The 23,485-nt window shown below is 36.1% G+C and overlaps 2 protein-coding genes across 3 annotated transcripts in view; one reads left to right on the top strand and one right to left on the bottom strand.

Annotated features, from left to right (window-relative positions):
* Nucleotides 1-23,485, bottom strand: part of LOC108750944 — a 297,617-nt gene that overhangs the window by 199,459 nt on the left and 74,673 nt on the right. Inside the window, exon 3 of the mRNA XM_018490822.1 lies at nt 5,276-5,441. Within this exon, the coding sequence (XP_018346324.1) occupies nt 5,276-5,441 (166 nt within the window). The remainder of the gene's footprint in view (nt 1-5,275; nt 5,442-23,485) is intronic.
* Nucleotides 23,075-23,485, top strand: part of LOC108750943 (histone-lysine N-methyltransferase SETMAR-like) — a 1,768-nt gene continuing 1,357 nt past the window's right edge. Inside the window, exon 1 of one of the 2 annotated variants that reach the window (XM_018490820.1) lies at nt 23,075-23,440. In XM_018490820.1, the coding sequence (XP_018346322.1) occupies nt 23,327-23,440 (114 nt within the window). In that variant the 5' untranslated portion in view covers nt 23,075-23,326. Of the gene's footprint in view, nt 23,474-23,485 lie in introns of both variants that reach the window. The other variant, XM_018490821.1, reaches the window with a different exon arrangement.

The raw sequence follows: 23,485 nt of genomic DNA, 5'->3' as shown, positions 1-23,485 counted from the left end.
GGGAAGAAAAATAAGAATATTAATTGCAATAGTAAAGGAAATAAGGGGGGTATGAAAGTTATATTTTGGAATGTAGCAGGAATAGAGAATAAAGACGAGGATTTTTGGGAATTTATACAGGAATTTGATATTGTAAATTTGACAGAAACGTGGTTAGAAGAGAAAAGATGGAAGAAATTTAGTAATAGACTGCCTGGGGGCTGGAGGTGGAAACACCAAGCAGCCAGGAGAGAAAGTAGAAAAGGTAGAGCGATGGGGGGGATTATAACGGGAGTAAAGGTAGAAGTCAAAGAAAGGGCTACAGATAGAATAGAGAAGGAAGGAATCCAAGAAAGGGAAGTAGTACATGGGAATGAGATTTGGAGAATTGTGACGGTATATAATAGAGTAAACGGGGGCCAGGTATTATTAGACCTGGATGAAGGAGTGAAAGGGGAGGAGGAGGAAAATCTACTCATAGGGGGAGATTTCAATGCTAGAATAGGAGAGAGGGGGGGTGGGGGTAGAGTAAGTGAGGTAGGGATGGAGGAGGAAAGAAAGTCTAAGGATAAGGTAGTGAACAAGGAAGGTAAGCAGCTTCTAGAATTGATAGAGGATAGAGGGTGGATAATATTGAACGGAAATAAGGAAGGAGATGAAGAAGGAGAGTGGACATTCGAAGGGAAGGGTCAAAGAGTGGCAAATTCAGTGATAGACTTGGGGGTAGTGAATTGGGCAGCGTGGGAGAAAGTGGACAGATTTGAAGTAGGTATAAGAATAGAATCAGATCATCAACCGGTAATGGTGAGAATAGGGAAAGAAAGAGAGACAGAGGGGGGAACAAAGGTAGAAGAGGTGGAAATAAAATATCAGGACTGGTCAGAAGAGGGGGAAAACGAATATAGGAAAAGAGTGGAGAGGGTAGAATGGAATAGTAAAGGGGTAGAGGAGGGGTGGGAGGAATTGGAAGAGGTAGTGAGAAAAGCGACACAATATAAAGTAATGAAAAAGGGCAAGAATGTAGGGTGGAAACCGTGGTGGGACAGAGAGTGCAGAGAGAGTAAACGGGTAGCACAAAAAGCGAAAAAGAATTTTAGGAAAGCGAAAGGGGAAGAGATAGAAAGAAAGAGAAGAGAATTTTATAGAAAAAGAAAGGAATATAGAGATCTATGTAACAGGAAAAAGTTGGGATTAAAAGAGAGAGAGGAAAAAGAATTGGAGAAGATAAATACAGAATGTCAGGCATGGAAATATATAAATAAGTATAGAAGTAAGAGAGAAGGAGTAAGTGAAAAAATTAGTATAGAAGAGTGGGTAAAGCACTTTAGGGAAGTACTAGGGGGGAGGGAGGAGAGAATAGGGGATATAGATAGTGTTAAGGAAAATAAAGAGACATGGGGGAATGAAGAAGGATTAGAAGAGGGCGATATAGAGAGAGAGATAAAGAGGTTAAAGAAGAGGAAGGCGGCGGGGATAGATGGAATCAAAAATGAGGCATGGTTACTAGGAGGGCAGAAGATAAGATGTAAGTTGGCAGAGATTATTAATGGGGTTTGGAAAGGAAAAGGCTTCCCAAAGACATGGAGAACGGGAGTGATTGTACCGATATGGAAGAAAGGGAACAAGGATATAGTAGGGAATTATAGAGGGGTGATGCTAACTAGCACAGGGTACAAAGTCTATGCCAACATATTGAATAAGAAAATAGTGAAGGATCTGGATGAGAGAAACGGGTGGAGTAGGACGCAGGCGGGGTTTAGGAGAGGGAGGGGGACGGTAGAAAATATTAAGATAATGAAGCACATAATAGGACAGAAAATAAAAGAAAAAGGTAGAAGACTGTGGGTATTTTTCGTTGATCTGAAGGCGGCGTTTGACAACGTGAATAGGGAGATACTGTGGTCAATGATGCAGAAAAGAGGGATAAGGGAGGATTTGATAGGGAGGGTTAAACAGATTTACGAGGAAACTAATTGTAAGATAAGAGTGGGGAATTATGAGAGTGAAATATTCTGGGTAGGAAAAGGGGTAAGGCAGGGATGCCCACTTAGCCCAACTTTATTCAATGTATACATAGCAGATTTAGAAGATGAAATGAGAAAATACACGAAAGGGGTGAAGATAGGGAGGGATAGGATTTGGTGCTTAGAGTATGCGGATGATGTAGCATTAGTAGCGGAAGAAGAAGCGGATATGAGAAATTTGGTCAGAGCGTTAAGAAAGTACCTAAAAGGGAAACAATTAGAACTGAATATAGGAAAATCGAAGATAATAGGATTTAAGAAAGGAGGAGGAAGGGAGAAAGAAAGATTCTGGTGGTGGGGAGAAGAAAGAATAGAGGAGGTGAGAGAAATAAAATACCTAGGGTATATTATGAGTAGGAATAATGGAGAAGAAAAGCAGGTTAGAGACAGAGTTAGGAAAGCAAAGATGGTCATGGGGTGGGTATGGAGTCTGGGAGAGAGAAGATTTAGTGGGGATATAAAATGGAGAATGAAGCTGTTTGACAGCCTAGTGAAGAGTGTGGTAATGTACGGAGTGGAGATATGGGGATATAGGGAATGGGAAGAAATTGAGGGATTACAGGAAAGGTATATTAGATGGGTTCTGGGGCTAGACAGGTGGACTCCAGGGTATATATGCAGGGAGGAGCTAAAAAGAGGGAAGATGAGAATAGAGGCAAGTATAAGAGCAGGAAAGTTTGAAGAGAAACTAGGGGAGGGAGTAATGAGTGAGGTAGGCAGAGAATGCTGGAGAGAAAGAAAAGAACGAGAGAATGAGGAGAGTGAATGGACTAAAGAAAGCGTAGAGAGACAAAAATATATGTGGAGATGCGGGGTAAGTGAGGAAGCACTGGAGGAGTTAGGAGAGAGAAAGTGGGAATGGATGATGGGAAAAGATAGAGAAGTAGATAGTCAGGAAAGAGGGATACGGATAGAAAAGTCGAAATCATGTAAAAGGTATGAAAGAATAAGGGTGGAAGGGATACCAAGGTATATAAAGAATGCTAAAAAGAATGAGGGAAAGAAAGTGAAATTGATAGCTAGGTGGAGATGCGGAAATGAGGAAGGGTGTAATAGATATTGGATGGGGGAATCGCATTTCATATGTAGAATATGTAGGAAGGGAAATGAGAGTCTGGAACATATAATGAAAGAGTGTGAGGGTATGGAAAGAATGAAAGGGAGAGTGGAAGAAGTATTGAATGATGACGGGACAGGATATGCATGGATGAATAAGGTACAGAGAAAGAGAAGAAAAAGAAATGTATCAGAGAATGCTCAGTAACTGTTTAGTAATTAGTTAGTAATTAGTTAGATTTAGATTAGAGAGCGGAAGTTCATGTAATACATTGTATGTAAACATTATCAATAAATAATAATAATAAAATTAATTGTCCTTAAAACTATTGATAAAAAAAATAAATTTAAAAAAAAGATTCTATTGTAGATTATTTTATTTTTCCTAATTTTGTTCAAATAATTTTTATATTAAAAAACGTTTTTTAACGTTAAAAAAACGTTTTTTAAATTTAAAAAGAATATTTTTTTTAATTAATAAAAAAAGGATCTATCCCATTAATTGAACGTTTTTCACGTTCATATTTAAAAATGATTTTTAAATGTTCTTTGCAATGAAAAAAACCGTTTAAAAAATATTTCCGAAACATTTCTTTACTGATTGGAATGCGATATGCGATCAGCGGAAAGACCAATGACGTATGAAATAAAGTGACAACAATGTGATCGCGATTAGCGGCCAACTTTAGAATTGGCTTTTACTTATGGATTAATTATTGAATAAATAGTCTTTTTGATGTACTTGGTGTATCTTTTTTACCTTTGTAAGTTATTTTTTATGGTTCGTTGTCCCTTTAGTGACTCTAAATCTTCTCTGCTATGCATGCATGCGTGCATGCGTTCATTCATGCATGGTACAGATGAAATGTGAGTGAATATGCATTTCGTTTGCATTTTCATCAGAATCTGATGATACTAATAGTGACTTTTTCTTAAAATAACCAAGAAGAATTGAATAGAAATCAAAGTGTTCTCTTAATTGAACAAAAACCCACACGAATATTGTAAGAACAACTCTCGTGTAGTTTTTTAGTAAAGTTCTATTTTAAGACAATATCTTGATTTCTGCTGTATTCTTCGATGATTATTTTGAGGAAAAATAATTATTAGTATTATAATATAGTATACTGACAAAAAATAATTGTTAATATCATACGAAAGGAATGAGAAAAAATAATCATTAGTATCATAGGATTCTGAAAATATACATAAAATGTAAATTTGCTCACACAAAAACAAACACGCATGCGCGCATGCATGGCAGAGAAGGTTTGAAGTCGCTAAATATCACAGAAATGACAAACTGGGGAACTCCAATATCTGTCAAGGAATGCGGATTTTATCCCTACGTAGTGCATCCTAGATAGTGTTAAAGTAATCCGCGATCTTTATATGAAGAACATACTTATTTGTCAGTTTCTGACTAAAATCATCATTCTTCGCTTATTAATCATATATGTGAATATCGTCATTTTTAACAATATTTAAGCAATTCTATCAATGTTCCCAATACTTCCCGGACAAACGATTGTTATAATACCTCCTATTCTCTGAGAATCCAAACAATGATTTTTTAAGGTGTATCTTGGAAGCGGAAATCGACACATTTTTAACAGCCTCCTTTACTCGGGCACGTGGAAACATGTACCAATTCTTCGGTCTTAAAATATCCTAAACTGAAACAGAATATTAATGTCACAAATGCATTTGATAAGCAATTAATAACGCTAATAAACACCTTTAAAACATTCTAAATAATTTATTGCGAAAAATATTGCTTCAATCGAGATTTAAACCTGGATCTTACGAATTTTCTGCATAAAATCATAGGTTTAAATCCCGGCTGAGATATTTTTTACAATAAACTATTTACAACGTTTTAAAGGTGCTTAATAGCTGGTGCTTAATGCAATTTAATAATTTAAATTTAATAATATTGAATTATTTATTAAAATTTTATGTATTATTCAGACTTTAGTTTAAGTTAGGGTAATATTTTAAACTGATAACAAATAATCGGCACACTATTTGCTTGAAACTATAATGTTAAATTAAAAAATTACTGAAAATATTATATAAATTTATACAAAATATTATCATTAGGTAGGGACGAAAATCCGCCATGAATAGAGTATTTTCCACTATTTTTATATTTACTTATGTCTTTCTTTTTTTATTACAATTGTACAATATGTATATACATATGAATTTATTACCGTAATAGAAGCACATATCGTTCTTGGCGAATAATTATCTTTTAATACCAAACTCTTCCCCCACAATCCCATTTCTCCTGTTAAAGATAGGTCACTCACTTCTATTGAACCTGTTTGATTTGTTGGCAATTCCAAAGGCCCAACTTTCTCTGTCAAATCAATCATACTGTAAATAAAATAAAATAACATGGTAATAATGAAAATAATAATAAATTATTAACTAATAGTTACAACAGAGAAGGGTTCATAAGGCAGATTTTCAGTCCTATTTGAATTTTAATAAAATATCAGTAAATAACAACAAATGAAGGGCGAAGTAAGAGTCAGCGCATTCCTTAAAAAGACATGTAATTAAAGACATAAATTAAAAGTACAGAAAAGATAAAAAATGAAGAAAAGATGTATACTAAGAAATAATAACGGTGAAAGGTAAACAAGTTTCGGTTACCGGATTGAGCCCTCTTCAGATGTTAACATAAAGGAAACAGAATTAAAAAATAATTGTCGCAAAAGTTCGCAGATTAAGAATACACGCAGTATGGTTGAGTCTCGATGTAGAACTCGATATTATTCGTACGATTGAACAGTCAAAAAAAGTGTTCCGTCTCATAGTCAAATTCTAGTTGATAAAAAAAGAAAAAAGAAAAAAGAAAAATATCTCTTATAAAAAATCAAAACTAATGTATCCATATAAGTATAACAAATAGTATAAACGCATACGGAAGAATGGAATGCAGATGTGAAAAAACGAACATTGCGTATCGGCTAATGCGACCGCTCGCTGAAACGAATCGCCACGCACTGAGAGAGGAGACGGGCCGTCAGTACCAAAAAAGTCAAACTTTATTTACAATGGGTAAATATGCCTTATAAAAACCTTCAGTATCCGTTTGTAAATTAAGGCTGTTTTTCTGTTTCTTTATGTAAAGCATTTCGGCAATTAAACGCTTTCTATAACAAAGCTCTTAATCTAAGATTTTGACGTTGTCCCATTGGAAATCGTGATTATATTGTAGCCTATGTTCAATGATAACAGAACGGACGGAAGTTTTATGCCTGATATGATTACGATGTTCAATAATTCTGGTTTTCAATTGTCTGTCCGTCTGTCCAACATAAGACGCATCGCAATTGTTACACGATATTTTATATACTACATTGCTTTTCGATGTATGAGGACAAATGTCCTTCTGTACTTTTATGTATTTTCCCATTTTGTTGGGGCTATGAAAGGATACCCTGTCATTTTTATTAAATCTTGTAAATTTCTCCGTGTGACGAGGAATGTATGGAACCGTAAGCCAAGAAGCAGTTTCATTCACACAGACATTGTCAGTCAGATCGTTATGTATTTTGTATCTATTGTTAATTAAATTTTTAATTTGTTGATTAATAGTGTCAAAAATAAATATCAATGGATAGTCATTATCTAGTAAAATATTAATAATAAAAGTCAAATTTTTTGTATGAAACATAACTTCAGATAATAAAAAAGGTCTATCAACTAAAGAAAAAATGGTGCCTTTTTTCTGTGTCAAATAATGATTAGAATAAAAATTTAGAAACCTTCCTGAAAACGTCGGCTTACGATACCAATCAAAAATGAAACGATTGTTGTTGATGGATACAGTGATGTCAAGGAAATTTATTATATCTCCCCCTCTTTCAACAGTAAGCTGAAGGCACGGATGGAAAGAATTGAATTGTTCTAATAAAACGTCGATTTTAGAGGGAGACACCGCGGTACATATATATTATCAACGTATCTGTAATAAAACAAAATCTCCAAATTCAACGACATCAAGAACACCGTCTCCAATCTCCTCATCACTAAGTCCGCTATTACCGGTGATAATGGAGAGCCCATGGAGGTGCCAAAGTTTTGCTTATAAATTACATTGTCAAAAGAAAAAAAGATTGAATTTAAGATAAACTGTATCGCTCCCAGAAACTCATTCTTGGGCAGAGAGCAATCCTTGGAAATGAAATTCCATTGCTCGTTCACATAGTCGAAATATCAGTCCAAAATATTAAATATGTTCTATTATTGTAATATAAATCAAATGATGTTGAATCAAGGCCCATTGAGATGGAATAGTCCATAAAATGATGCTTTTTCGAGCCAAACGCAGGATATTGAATGGTGTGAAATAAGATTTATTTGTTCACATAGTATCTTAACCAAACGTTTCGATCCTTGATTCGAAGCCTTTTAAATGTAACTCAAACAAAATCATTGAACTTTCCGGTACACTGTGCAATGGTAATTGAACCATCGTCAACTACGTTAACTAAATACAATGACGCACTACAAAATTAACAGTCTACTCGTATATCAAAATTCGTATAGATGAATACATAATTAGATCTTTGACTTATATGATTTTCATTAAGAATGTAAATCTTGATATATCACATATTCGAACGTTACATCTAAACAATTCTTTATCACCGTTTATGTAGCAGCTCAAACATAGATAAGAGAAAATATTGCGAGGGGCTATTCAACTACGAAATTAACAAGGAATTCAAATGAAAAAAACAAATGAAGCATTCAAGCATTCCTTGATTTCAAGCATTGAAATCGAGAAATAATCTGAAATCAGAAATAATCTGAAACAAAAAACCGACATACGCTCGGTCGCGTATCTCGAATTTCTTTCGGAAAACAAATAAAATCACTTTGAAAACACATTGAAATATCATGAATACAAGAAATCGGAAATTACTGTCGTAAGTGAGAACCTCCTCGGAATACTGAAGAAAGTAAACTTAAAACTTCAGTTGTCAGTGAATAAATTGTCATATGCTTTGTCCAATAACCTCTCCGTATACAACTGTATACATAAACCATTTTTTTATTTCCAAACAAAAATCATTTCTGACATAAGTCTTTTGCTCATTATTTTTTCTTTATTTAATATTTTTATGTTCCAATCAAAATAACGTTAATGTTCCATAATTACGTTACAATCGTTGTTCTGTTTTCCAGTTGATATGGTTTCTATGTTATGATTCTCGTTTTATTATAAATACCTACTTGTTTGACTTGCACATATTGCATCGCATTTTTTACATTCTATCTTATACATTAAGTGAGTGTACATCATTTGTGGAAGTCTATCTTTGATAACTTAATATTCTTGAAACTTTCACGGATACTTTCTATATAAAGATTATGCGCGTTTCGCGGGTTTTCTCCATTTCCAGATCCATTCTTGGAATGCCAATGTTTCGTAAACCTTACAGTCCACTTCATTAGGGCGAGGAGCCTGATACTGAGCTGTTCCACCGGGCTGTTCCTTTTATTACGCTACTTGTTGGAGTGGTGAGGGAAAAGAAGACAATTGTCGGTGTGGGGGAAGAAGTGAGAGAAATTGATCGGTCTTTAATAACCGGGAGAATGGTTTTTCATATTTTATTTATGTTGTAGCCATTATCTCTATTTAAATTGTTAGAGTGTTTTTATCTCTATGTGTTTTGTATCTCTATGGCATCTCTATACTTTCTTGAAAAGTATGATGTAATGTTGGCTGTTGTGGTCGTTTTGTCAAAGAGTATTTGATGTCCTGTTTTGATGTTGTATTCTGATAATGCTAACTGAGTGGCGTGTTTTAGTCTGATATCACGTTGATGTTCTTTTATCCGTAGATTGACCATTCTCCCGGTTTCTCCAATTTATACTTGCCTGCAGGAATAAGGTATTTTGTTTATTCCTGCGAAGCTGAGTGGAGGTCTTTGAGCTTTAGGATTTTTTAAAATTTGTACTACCTTTTTTGGGTAGTTTGAAGATAATTCGGATATTATATTTGTTTAATATCCTGCCAATCCGATCTATTGTTACTTTGAATCGAAAATCGATAGGATACTTTCATTTAATTGTGTGTCAAAGACCGTTGTCTTGTTTGCATGTTTATTGATTATATTTTTTTTTGTCGTGTCCGTTTTTCTGTAAGGCTAAGTTTTAGATGGTTGAGTTCTGTCTGCAGATGTTCTTTGTCAGAGATTGTAAAAGCTCTATGTACAAGTGAATTGATTGCAGATTGTTTTTGTGATGAGTGATAGTGCGACTCGACATGTAAGCATCTATCGGTGTGTGTTGGTTTTCTGTACACTTGATGGCCTAAGGTACTGTCAGTTTTTTTAGAGACAAGAACATCTAGGAAGGGGAGCTTTCCTCTATGTCTATAGTAAAGTGGATACTTGGATGTTGATTGTTGAGAAAAATGAGGAATTTACGGAGTTCGGCTCTGCCGTTTCTTCATATCATGAATGTGTTATCTACATAACGGAATCAAAAATTTCTGGTTTTTTGCTGGTGTTTTCCTGAGGACCTTTTTCTTAAAATGTTCCATGAAAATGTATGCGATTACAGGAGAAATAGAAGAGCCCATTGCCGTTCCTGAAGTTTGTTCATAAAATTGGTTGTTATGCAATGCTCTATTAGCGATAAAAGATCGAAGGGAACTTTATGTCAGGCCTTTATTATGTTTAATGTGTCTTTTGTTGGTACTTGTGTAAAAAGGGATTCTACGTCAAAACTTACAAGCAAGTCTGTGAGACGTAGTCGGATTTTTTGAATCTTTTGCATGAAAGTCCATTGAGTTGATTGTGTCTAATTCGAATTTTTCAGTAAAGGGTTGTAGTATTTATGCTAGAAAGCGGGATAAATTGTATGTTAGGGAGTTTATCGCGCTGACAATCGGTATGAGAGGAATGTTTGGTTTGTGTACTTTTGGTAGTTCGTATAGTCTTGATGGGAGAGGATTTGTAAGTTTTAGTGTTGATTTGGCCCCGTCCACCAAACATCACTAGGCAAGAGCGATTGGCCCACCAAGACCTGAATAGGGACACAGACATCATGCTTCTAGCCGACAAAAGCAACACGACAGTCATGAATACATCAGACTATAAGAAAAAGATGAAAAACCTTGTCTCGGACAAAACATACAAAATGCTTGACAAAGATCCAACTAATATAATAGCACAGAATACCAAGATACTAGTGAAGAAAAGCAACATTCCTAGTAAAACCAAATCATTATTAAAACCTACAAATCCCCTCAGACCGATTGTCAGCGCCATACACTCCCCGACATACAACTTATCCCGCTTTCTAGCACAAACACTACAACCCTTTACTGAAAAATTCGAATTACACATAATCAACTCAACGGACTTTCATGCAGATCCAAAAAATCCGACTACGTCCCACAGACCTGCTTGTAAGTTTTGACGTAGAATCCCTTTTCACACAAGTGCCAATAAAAGACACATTAAACATAATAAAGGCCATAAAGTTCCCTCTGATATTTTCTCGCTAATAGAGCATTGCTTAACAACCACTTACTTCTCCTATAATAACCAATTTTATGAACAAACTTCCGGAGCGGCAATGAGCTCTTCTATTTCTCCTGTAATCGCATACATCTTCATGGAACATTTTGAGAATAAGGCCCTCAAGAAAACACCAGCAAAGAAACCAGAAATTTTTGGTTCCGTTATGTAGACGACACATTTGTGATATGGGAACACAGCAGAACCGAACTCCGTAAATTCCTTATTTTCCTCAACAATCAGCATCCAAATATCCACTTCACTATAAACATAGAAGAAAACGGAAAACTCCTCTTTCTAGATGTTCTTGTCTCTAAGAAAGCTGACGGTACCTTAAGCCATCAAGTGTACAGAAAACCAACACTCACCGATAGATGCTTACATGCCGAGTCGCACTACCACTCAGCACAAAAACAGTCTGCAATCAACTCACTTGTACATAGAACTTTCATCATCTCTGACAAAAAACATCTACAGACAAAACTCAACCACTTAAAACTAGTCTTACAGAAAAACGGACACGACAAAAAAGACATAAATAATCAATAAATATGCAAACAAAACAACGGTCTTTGACACACAACCAGACGAAAGGATCCTATGCATTCTCCCATATGTCAAAGGGACAACAAATCGGATTGGCAGAATATTAAACAAACACAATATCCGAACTATTTTCAAACCACCTAAACAGATAGTACAAATTTTAAGAAATCCTAAAGATCAAAGGTCTCCACTCAACTCTGCAGAAATATACAAAATACCTTATTCCTGCGGGCAAATATACATTGGAGAAACCGGGAGAATAGTCAACCTACAGATAAAAGAACTCCAACGTGATGTCAGACTAAAACACACCACGCAGTATCAAAATTATCAGAAACACAACATCGAAACAGGACATCAAATACTGTTTGACAAAACGACAATAGTCAACATTACATCATACTTTCCAAGAAAGTATAGAGAAGCCATAGAGATACAAAAACATCCTAACAATCTAAATAGAAATAATGGCTACTACATAAATAAAAGATGGAAAACTATTCTCCCGGTTATTGAAGACCGATCAATTTCCCTCACCTCTCCCCCATACCGACCCATAATTTTCTTCTATCCCCCTATCACTCCAACAAATGGCGTAATATAAAAGGAACGGCCCGGAAAAACAGCTCAGTATCAGGCTGCTCTTCGCCCTGATGAAGTAGACTGTAAGGTTCACGAAACGTTGGCATTCCAAGAATGGATCTGGACACGGAAACGCATAATCTTTATAAGTCTATATTTTATGTATCCTATTATAATTATTCAATTTATTAATGTTTTTATACGCTATTTATTATGCTATAATATTAGAAAGTTTTTAAAAATTAAATTGTATATAGACTACGAGTAAAAGCTGGATGTCGAATGCTAAATTGATATTTAATATTTAAACATAGATAAGAATATACAAAAGAGCGTTTTATCCTTCATTAGATCATCTTTAATGTAACAAGAAGGAATTAAAAATAAAAAAAGTTCGCAACGTCAAGTCGGTTAACAATAAAATTTAAATTTTACATAGAGAGTTATAAGATTCCGAACCTTTTCTCTTCGTTTTTTATATCTTTCGTTCCGTTATTGTCCAGTATTGCTTAATCGTAGAAATATCATCCAAATTGATCATTGCAATTTTAAGAAAATTATTCTGTTCATTTTTTGCGTCTATTACTAATAAACGCAAGACGTTCTATCGCAATCTGCTTCAAATTATATATTTATATATTTTGATTGAATTTATATACATTTTTATATTCTGATTAAATTTATATTTGAACTAAACTTGGATTTTGACTTTGGACTATACAACTTGCTTTATATTTTAAGATTGGTTGGTTCACTGTTCCTATAGTTTTCGACTTTGTGACATTTTATGACACAATAGTATTAAGCGTTAGCTTTCTACATACAAATTTTTAGGATTATTAATGGAGAAGGCTATAACACTTCTGATACGAAGAAGAACTTCTTATCAGCTTAATAACCATATGATAAGAAGAATGTCTGTTATCGCCTATTTATATATATGTATTTTTTCATTATTTGTAAGCCGTCTATTATTTAAATTTTATTTTATTAAACTGTTTAGAATTTTAATTTCAATTATATTATTTTTTGTCTAACATTGAGAATGACCCGATTAGGGTCAAAACGCCGTTTGTTGTAACGTTATTTCTATTTTTATTTTCATTTAATACATTATTTTATTTACTTCACTTTGTTTTTTTTTTTGGCTCGTAGCCCTTATGAATATAATTTTATTTCTATTACTAATGTTTGTCATTTCCACTTGCCGCGGTAAATTTGTTGTATAAGCTATAACATTCTCATTCAATTGCAATAATCTTCGAACAATACTTCAAATAACAGTCAAAAAGTTAACTTTTCTTCGATTATTCTTTTATTCCAATTTGTCATAATCACAAAATGTTGTACTATATGAGACCGAACAAAGACACAGTAAGAATCTTAAAGAGTTTAAGAAAGTTTTTATCCATAATTTTGTCCAAAATGCTAGACAATAGTAACGTAAAAAATATTTGTTTTCGAAATTGTGTAATGAGAAGAACTATTTGAGCCTAACAAGTTTTCATGTGCTAATTTTATATTATTGTGTGCAGGGACTCGGACCGAAATAAAATTTTGGTCACGATCAGAGGCTGCATCCAATTTTTGGTTTTGATTCTGATTCCGGTCCTTTTACCGGTCCGGATAACGATTTCGGTCTTTTTCGGGAAAAATCCGAAATCCAAGCGGTTTCAGCTCCTTTATCGACAACGGTGACCGTAACCGTTTAAATTTTAGTTTTTTTTGTTATGGTTATGGTTGTACGTTAGCTGCTAGAAAAGTTTCTGCAAACAATATGAAAAAAACATGTAAAATTCGGTAAATAGTTTTATTATTTTTCGAAGTATTCACCTTTAAGATCGATACATTTTTGCATACGCTCGAGACCAATTTTCGAAGCATTTTTTCCACTCTAAGGCTGTAACCTCAGAAATCAGTGTACGAAATGTTTCAACAGCTGCTTCAGGCGACTCAAATCGCTCACCACGCATCTTATTTTTAATGTTTGGGAACAAAAAGAAGTCATTAGGTGATAAATCAGGTGAATACGGACAATGAGTCATCAATTCGACATTATTACTGGATAAAAAATCAACGGTTTGACGTGCTGTGTGACAGCTGGCGTTGTCATGATGAAGGATGATGCGACGATTTCGGTTTGTTCTACGCAATTCATTTAACTTCTGGCAAACAAATTGTTGTATACCAATTAGTATTTACAGTCCTTCGATCCTCTAAAGCCACGGTTGTCACATATCCGGTATAACCGAAGAAACAAGCAATCATTTGCTTGACAGCACTGCGTGAACGAACAACTTTTGTTGGTTTCGGTTCATTTTGAAATATCCAAACAGTGGATTGTTGTTTACTTTCAGGCTCATACGAATAAATCCATGTTTCGTCCCTAGTAATGATGTTATAGACCAAATTTGACCGACCTCGGTTGAATTTTTTGAGCATTTCTTTGCTCCATTTAACACGAGCCTGTTTTTGAGCTTCGGTCAAATTGTGTGGGATCCAACGACTGCAAAGTTTCCATACGCTCAAGTGATCATGCAAAATTATATGTATTGCTTTTATGTCAATGCCTAAAGAAGCCTGAATCTCGCGGTATGTTATATGCCGGTCTCGCTCAATCATTTCACGCACAGCATCAACATTAGTGGCAACAACAGACGTGGATGGACGACCTTCACGGAATTCATCACTAAGAAAGGTACGTCCACGCTGGAATTCGGCAAACCAATTATAAACAATCCTATTGGATGATGTTTCATCCTCAAAAGCCAAATGAAGTCGATCGATGCATTGTTTGTTTCGGAGTTAGATTACATTTGTAATCGTAAAAAATCATTGCCCGAAAATTTTCACGCGAAATTTTCATTTTGTTACAAAATAACTTTTTTTAAAATACTATGCAAACAAAACTAGTTGGCTTGGGTACAAACTGTCAATTGAATTATAGGTTAAAAACGTCTAATTTTACGGATATGGTAGTAGCAAAACGTTGGCGCCACTGGAAGTAGTAAATTGCAGAAACTTTTCGAACAGCCTACGTATAATTATCTATTGTAGAAAAAGATAATATAACAAGCATGAATTGCATATAAAAATTCACGTTTATTGAAAGAAACATTTATTACGGGGGCGTTTACGTTTGAGAGCCGATTTTAAATGTATTTTTTGTGAATTTTGTTAATGAATAAAAATTTAAGTATACTTCCAAAATAATACAGGTCTAGAAAGTGCACACATGTAAAAAAATTTTTTTTAATGTTTATTTTTTATAAAGTAGTAATAAGATGGCACTGAAGTTAGGCTTACACCGCGAACACAGTCAAGCGGTAATAAAAGTATAAGAGTGGTATTGTTGGTCTGTAAGCAAAAAATGGAGCTTTTCTTAATGAGTAGACTTATAAATCTCGCCTGAACTAGGATAATTAATATCACATACATATTTTCAAAATGTCGACAGTTTGAAAAAATGATTCGAATTTTGCTTATTTTTTCTTCTTATTTGATCCTTCAAAAAAAAAATAGAAAAAAATTAACGTAGACTATTAATTTTAGTTCAGACGATAATGATATGTTCTCTGAGTATAACCGTAAAAGTAAAAGTCGGAAGTCGGACTAATAGTTTTTTTTGGAATCATAATCACTATATTTCAAAAATACAATTACGAGAAAAACACGTTTAAAGTTTTGAAACATTTTAGTACAAGTACCTCTCCGTTTTCCGTTAGAAACAAAAGTGACGCTCAGAAGGGAATGAAACTCTGCTCCATTTCCATCTAGTTTCTATCCATTGAATAAAAATATTTTAGAAAGATTGAATATAAATAATGACCAGCGCTGGTTATAGTTAGTTGGCGTGCGCTATTTAAATCAATCAAGCGGCCCTAAATATCACGTCACTTTATTTTGTATAAAAATAAACAATCTATACAAGGCCAATAAGAGTCACAGACTGATGAAGGTACTGACGATTAAATTCTATACCATTAATCGATTGTGTGGAATCTTCTTTAGTTTGAACGTTTCGGCTCTCTTTGGAATCCTCTTCAGCAATACATATATCAAATCCTAATTCATTGAACCTCCTGATTAGATATATATTATATATATAAAATTAAAATTGAGTCAATAAGAAAAAAACATATCCAAGCAACTCATCTCAAAGTTCAACATGTTTATGAAACTTTGAAAGTTTATATTAACTAATAGATTATTGAAACAATTATTTCAGTTTTAACATATAATATTAACCTTTCTCTCCGAGTAGTCAAATGTGTTTAGCGAACTATTTTTTATTGGAAAAGGACACACCAAAAAACAATTCTTTGTACAAGACATGAAAAATACATTAAATTCTTTACAAGTGATTTAATTGATAAGTTTATTTAGCGTCGTGTAGGCGTGATGTAATCCTTTAGTGTCAGACCGAAAATTCAAACCATTTTTTTGCATTAGAATGTGCGCTTTTTTAGAAATTAGTCGTTTATTTAAAGATCTGTCATGATCCAGAATTTGAACATTCTCCCAATCAAAATCATGATTCAATTCAACTCTATGATTCGTAATAACAGGTTATGAATTGATATTTTAATTGATGTGATTACGGTGTTCAGTGATTCTAGAATATGGCAGAATCGTCCTCGGGAATCATGGTTCACTGATCGTATACGTAATGGATTCTATTATCTATAGTACTATTTGTAACAATTTTTTTATTATATATAGTATTATTTGTACTGTAACAATTTTTTATTATTTGTATTGTGTGGAGGTAATTATTCGGTAATTGCTCTATATCGCTTTGTATATTTAAACCTAATGCTTGCTTTTTTATGTACATATATATTATTTCTAATACAGTTCTTTTCAGATATGAAGGCTCGCTATTCAATATATCTGTACGTTATCCCAATTGAATTCGTGTTTTTCATATACTCTGTGCTTTGATACCACTGAGGGTGAGCCACTTTTTTATTTATATGTTCATTTAAGGGGTAACATCTAGATAACAATTTTCAAAAAGTTAAAAAAGTTTTTTTGTTTGAAATGATGCCTTAGAGTCTTAAAAATAAGAGGCAATTGGTTTTATACGTAAAAAAATTTTTTTAAGTTTTACAACATTTCTTTAAAGCGGGGCGTGACGCCATTTAAGCGCATCGGAGGAGCATGCAGTAGCTTAAGGCTTCTGCGTTCTGTAGATACATAATATCGATGTTATTTCAAAATGTATTAAGAAAGCAGCTGAAGAGAAGAAGAAACTATCGACAGTAAAAGGACATAATGGGATTACTGTGTCTGGCGATAGGACATGGAAAAAGCGAGGATTTTCGTCGCTTTATGGATTAGTCACGTTCATAGGGTGATATATTGTCAAAATTGTTAAACTTTGTGTTAAATTGAAATACTGTAAGGCCTGCGAATTTTGGATAAAGAAAGAGAGTATTGAGAATACGAAGAATGAGCTAAGTCACATTCGAAGCAATGCTAAGCGAATCATGAGGAGTCAGCTGGATGGAAGTGGATGGACAGTTATCGAAATATTTTTGCGTTCCGAAGATTTCCATAATGGTAAATTTGTAAATTACATTGGTGATGTAGACAGCAAAACATTCAAAGGAATTTTAGATGCTAAATCATATGCAGATGTTACAGTTTGTAAAAAAGAGTGCATCGACCATGTGTACAGAAGCGTATAAGTTTTCAACTCCAGAATTTAAAGAAGAACGTAAAAAGTCTTGATGGAAAAGGCAAATTAACCGGCAAATTAATCGACGAGCTCACTGTACATTATGACTTTGCCATTCATCGAAATCCAGATTTCATCGAAAAAATGCAGAATGACATTTGGGCAACTCTATATCACAAAGTTTCGACGGATGAAGTGCTGCAACACGATAAGTGCCCGAGCGGTGCGGATTCGTGGTGTTTGTAGCAGAAAACGAAGACCTCAGATAGTTTACATGATTACCAGCATAAAACGCCTCTTTCACATAAAATTTTCGTGGAACCAATGTATAAGGATTTGAGCAGGAAATAATTACTTAATCGTTGCCTAGTTGGTTTTACGCAAAATAATAACAAAAATTTCAATTCAACTGTGTGGTCGCTTGCTCCGAAAACGTCTTCAAGTGGCAAAAAAATAGTCGACATCGCTGCAAATATCGTAACTTCTATTTTCAATGATGGATTGTCAAGTATAGTAGAAATAATGCAAGTTATATACAACTGACTATAGGCCACAATTGCTATAATTTCAAGGCTGACACGCGCTATGTCAAGTCGAGCGCTCAGATGCCACTCGTAGAGCTTCCACATCCTTCAGGAAAGAGGAAGAGAAAGCAAATATCAATACGGAAGGACAGTTAGTAGGAATAATAGAGGGATTCTGACCCAGGTCTTCTGAGGGAGGCGCGGGGGAGGGGCGCGTGGGGAGCGCGGGGGATACTCATAGGCGCAGGAAAAGGGAGAGAGAAGACGCGGAAAAGCCTCGGCACTATCGGTGTTTACTGATATCAACAAGTGATACATGCCGCCATGTTGTGACCATTGTTGTGTATCATTGGAGTCGCCGCCGCCGCCGTCGCCGCTGCCATCACGAGTTCACCACAAAATGCGTTGCGGTACTATAATGTGGATAAAATATTTTGTTTAGGAGATCGGTGACACATCATCGATGTGCCGGCTGCTAAACAAAGCGCCATCAATGAGGGGTAGATGATGAAATCATAGTGCGTTCTTATAGTTCTTTCTTTCAAAGTCAGAAGCGTCGATAACGATATTTATCTGGGAAGAACCGCAAGATTGGTGACACGTCGCGATGCGTTAATAGAAGCGCCGATAACGATATTTTTTCTAAGAAGAGATCGGTAATACGTCATCATTACTGCGACCCAATAGGGGGTAGACAAAGGGACAAAGAAGTTGCAAATGGAATATATAATGGATTATAAGTGCGCAGCACCTCAGTTAGCGCCTTGTAATATTACCGAATCGATCGCAATAAATGTAATGCGAAAAGTGTGGCTGACCATCATGCGGACATTGAGGATATGGATGGTATAAATACAAACAAGTTATTTGAAGCAATGGAAGTAGTATTTGAGGACATAATGGACCAAGAAAAAGTACAATCAAACGATATGTCTTATTGAGTTGAGCGATGGCAATACGGATCACGCAGAGAAATTTATGCATACTTTCGGAAATCCGTGCGTTGAACATTCGTACCAAGCGCTGCATAATTTACTGTTATTATACAACGTATGATGATACCTTAACTTTATGTACAGCATGTATGATTTATTTGCGGAATATTGGCGATAAAGGAATGTATCTCAGGAAGCACAAAGATTGTTCTTTCTATACACTAGACAGCAGGTGGTCGGAATGCGGAGAGCCGATACATTGTATTTCCATGCAGCATGTGCCCACTCTGTGCACATTAAAAAAAAAAACTATTGTGAGCGGTATTGTGAACGAAAATGAACGCGAAAAGTGTGCCTGAAAACTGTGATCCGCGGAGGAGAGATAAAGATGTGCGAATATCGCCGATGAACGCGATTGAGAAATAGATACACGTGGTGCGAAATAGGGAATCATCATCAATGACGATAACGATGATGAAAAGGAATATTGATTCGGACGGTTAGGAGATGAAACGGTGCACATTGACTTCAAAGCGAGATTTTGGTACAAAGCTTTTAATTCAATAAAGAAACAGTGTTATTACTTAATGAAAAGTGAAAAGTAGATTCAATATAGCTGCAGGCTATTAAGATTCCCGCGGGTGGTAAGAAGTGCGTGGAAGTGATGATAACGATAAAGTTAGTGAGGCCATACTATAAGAGAGAGAGAGAGAGACCGTGAGGAGAATCCTGCTAAAAAAGTGTTTCGTGACCTGTGTGATAAGTATATGTGTAATCTGTTTGAGATCATAAATTCATAAAAAAAATAATAATTCTTGTCGTTTAACTAACATCAATTGTCGTTGGGCATGTGTGAAAAATGAGTCGGTGAATTCTCGAGCACAATCATTAATTTGTCGTTTTATGGTAATAAATTAATTCGTTTATACACACACACAGACAACGACAACGGACCATCGAAGGTTCGAGAACAATTCAATCACGCGCGCGAGCGCAGCGCTCCGACGAACACGTCATGCGCGACCACCAATCCTACGCGCGAATTTTCTGTCGCGCATGACTGTTACATCGAAAGTCGAAGAGAAGAAGAAAGAGGCGTCAATCATTATTATACAACGAATGCCACGTAAAAATTACAATTGTGGCAAATTTTTATTGGGCATTATCAAGAGGAGATCCCGGGCCACGAAGGCAATATATGCGCCGATCATCGCCGCTCTCCCTCTCTTAGTGCTCAAAGTATCGCTATTGTATCATGTAGAAAACCGCCGTGAAAACCGCCACGTAGAACCACAGTAAGGAAATCTCCTTCGAGAACCGCTGAGAAATCGTCGCGATTTTCTATTGCTATCGGGTGAGATAATTTGTAAGAAAAGGATTGTGTATAATACAGGGTGGTCCAAAAGTCCGTTAACATGTCATACGATGATAAAAAAGAAACTAGTTATATGTAAGAAAAAATGTTTATTTATTGTGAAAGTACACAATTTGGGATTTTATTTCTTAAAAATAACATCGTCCATATGCGATCCTTCATTATTTTGACACTGCTGCAACCTGGAGCAGAAATTTTCAATGACCGACTGATAAGTGTTTCGGGAAATGTTTTGCATTTCCTCGCAAATACGAGCCTTTAATTCCTCAAGAGTCGCTGGATCCCGTGATGTTCTAGGTCGGCCAGATCGTGGTTTATCTATTGTTGAACCAGTTTCTTCAAATTTCTGGACCCATTTTTTAATCGACTGAATCGATGGAGCTTTATTTTTATGCCGTATATTGTAATGAGCGCAAAATTTTCGTTGCGCTACAGTCGAAGAATCGTTGTTTCGATAGTACTCGCGTACGCAAAACGCACGTTGTTTCTCGTTGAATGACGCCATGGCACTAAATTCCCATCGACCGCTCTAACATTCCGCTCTAACCTCGCCCGCCCCACCTCTCCCTCGCTACTCGACGCAGCTGCCGATTCAAATGTTAACGGACTTTTGGACCATGTACTTTGCGATAATTTTCGTCAATTTGTGCTGAATTTATTGTTGTAAGAAATAAAGTAAATCTTTTGTTAAACTACAAAGGACTGTAGTTCTTCTAACTTTTGTGCGTTATACCAGCCGTATGCCGTCCTCTCGCTTCATTCTTTCGCACTCGCGCACAAATCAATTATGCTACCTTTGTAAAGAGTGCACCTCAGACTAACATAACACCAAGCTGATAAAACATTATGACATTCTAGATGTAAAGCAGTGCTGCAACGTGTGTGAACGAGTCACGTGCAAGTGTTCCGCGTAAGAGTGCGATGTGATCTAAAGACTGTGAAAAAGACATGGAAAACCACGAGCAAGTTGAACGCGAAGTTTGTTGGAGCAGTGCGGCCACTACTCTGGTGGCGCATTTCGCGTGGCTACAACGATGTGCATCAAGCAGCTCAAAGAACTTCGTCATCCAAGCGTCCGCGCCTCGCCGTTGGACAGAAACAATCCGCGGTGGCAAGAATCGCGCGACTCGCGGGATGTTACTTCAAGGTGCCGCGAGAAATTATACTTTACTACTTTATTACTAAGAAAGCGATGATCAACAGTTTGTTCAACAGACAATGCGTGTTTCGCGTGGTCGGTGGTCACCGCACTGTACTCCGTAGAAAAGATATGCAGATCGGGAATCATCATACCCGCATTACTATTGTGTTTAATCTTTCGGATATTGACTTTTCGATAACGTTCAAAGGCATTCCGAAATTCAAACGGTTGAACGCGGTGTCGATCAATGTATACGGCATCGAAAATGGACAGGTCCTTCCTCTGCGGCTCACCGATGACAAGAAGGAGAAGCACGTCAACGTGTTGCAAGATCCACGCAACGACAACCTCGGCCACTTTGCGTGGATCAAAAACCTGTCTGGTGAGATCGTAAATTACTAGGAACAAAAACAAGAAGTTTTTCTGCGATCGGTAAGTATAATAAGAAAAACCAATAAAAATAAAAAATGATTTCTCTATTTACAGGCGCCTCCATTACTTTAGCTCATGCAGTCGCACGAAGTGCACTGCCAGAAAATCAACGACCGCGCCATCCGAGCAAAAACGACAAATGGCTCGAATTCGGCATCTATAATAACCAGGAATGAGTGCCGTTCATCGTCTACGCCTGGAGTGTGTCTTAACGGAGTTAAGTGTGTCTCCAACAAAGAAGACGCGTCGTCGTACACGGATCAGCGACATGAAGCGTTTAGCATAGACTACTACGTGCAATGCGCGTATGATGACACATTATCATCGTATCACTTCTGTCGCAATGAAAATTGCATAGCGTTGTTCGCGCGACAACTCAACGATTTGGCACATCACGTGAAAAATCTCATATCCGCCAACATGCCCATAGAAACGTTGTCTAAACAGCAAAAGGAAGCGTACCGTAACACGATGCGTTGTCACATCTGCAAGAAATCGTTCGCGCCGGACGATACGTGGATCTATGATCATTGTCACTTAACCGGGAAATACCGCGGTCCAGGCATTCAAATTGTAACTTAAATTATAAAAATTTGTTTTATATTCCGATCGTTTTTCATAATTTATCGGGCTACAACGCGTATTTTATAATTAAGGAAATTGCTACCGCGTATGATGGACATGTAGATGTATTATCAATAAAACTAAAGAAAAATATATTTCGTTCACTAAACATATCGATAGCATTAAAAACAAAAATGAAAAAAATTTTCAGAAAAATTGCGTAAAATTAAGGTTCATTGATTCTTTCAAATTTCTAAATGCAAGGCTTAATAAATTGACGTCGTATCCCGACAAAGATAAATTAAAAATTGTTCCGTAACTTAAAAAATTCTTCCGTAAATTAAAAACGTTCCGAATATTCAACATTATCAGACTAAGAATTTGAATTACTCACACGAAAAGGTGTCTTTCCGTACGAATACATTGACTGCGTCAAAAAATTGCAGAACACGCGCTTACCATCGCGCAAATTATTTTTCAGTTCGTTGACAGACGTATCCGAGAGCGATTACGCTCACGCCGTGAATGTATGACGATTCTCCATCCAAACGCTCGGCCAGTACAATCTGTATTTGAAAAGTACATATACATATCTTGTTATTAGCCGACATTTTTGAAAATTTCCACGAAAGTTGCGTCGCGAGTTACGGTCTCGATCCCGCGCATTATTACGAGGGGGGACCCATAAGTTCCGGGAATTACGCTGTGGTGGGGAGGGAGAGTGGGGGAACCTATTGTTTGACCACATGTCCGTTAGTGTCACGCCATCTGCGTCAGTGTGCGAAGTTGTGTCGCTGTGAGTGCATCGGTTCGCCTGTGAGATTTTTTTTAGTAAAACAACTTTTTACATTTCGGCGAAAACGTAATGGCAGATTGTCGAGAACAACGCGCGGCTGTGAAATTTTGTGAAGCAATTTTTGACCAAAAACGCCATGACACCAATTGTCCACCCCCCATACTCACCGGATCTAGCCCCCTGTGACTTCTTTTTGTTCCCCAAATTCAAAAGGAATATGAAAGGAAAGCGTTTTGCCACTGTGGAGGAGGTGAAACAAAAATCGCTGGAAGGCTTAAAGGACATCCCGATGAGT

This window comes from Trachymyrmex septentrionalis, unplaced genomic scaffold, assembly GCF_001594115.1.
Source record: "Trachymyrmex septentrionalis isolate Tsep2-gDNA-1 unplaced genomic scaffold, Tsep1.0 scaffold39, whole genome shotgun sequence".
NCBI lineage: Eukaryota > Metazoa > Arthropoda > Insecta > Hymenoptera > Formicidae > Trachymyrmex > Trachymyrmex septentrionalis.
The sequence above is the reverse complement of the archived record's forward strand: the minus strand, read 5'-3'. Positions and strand labels throughout refer to the sequence as shown.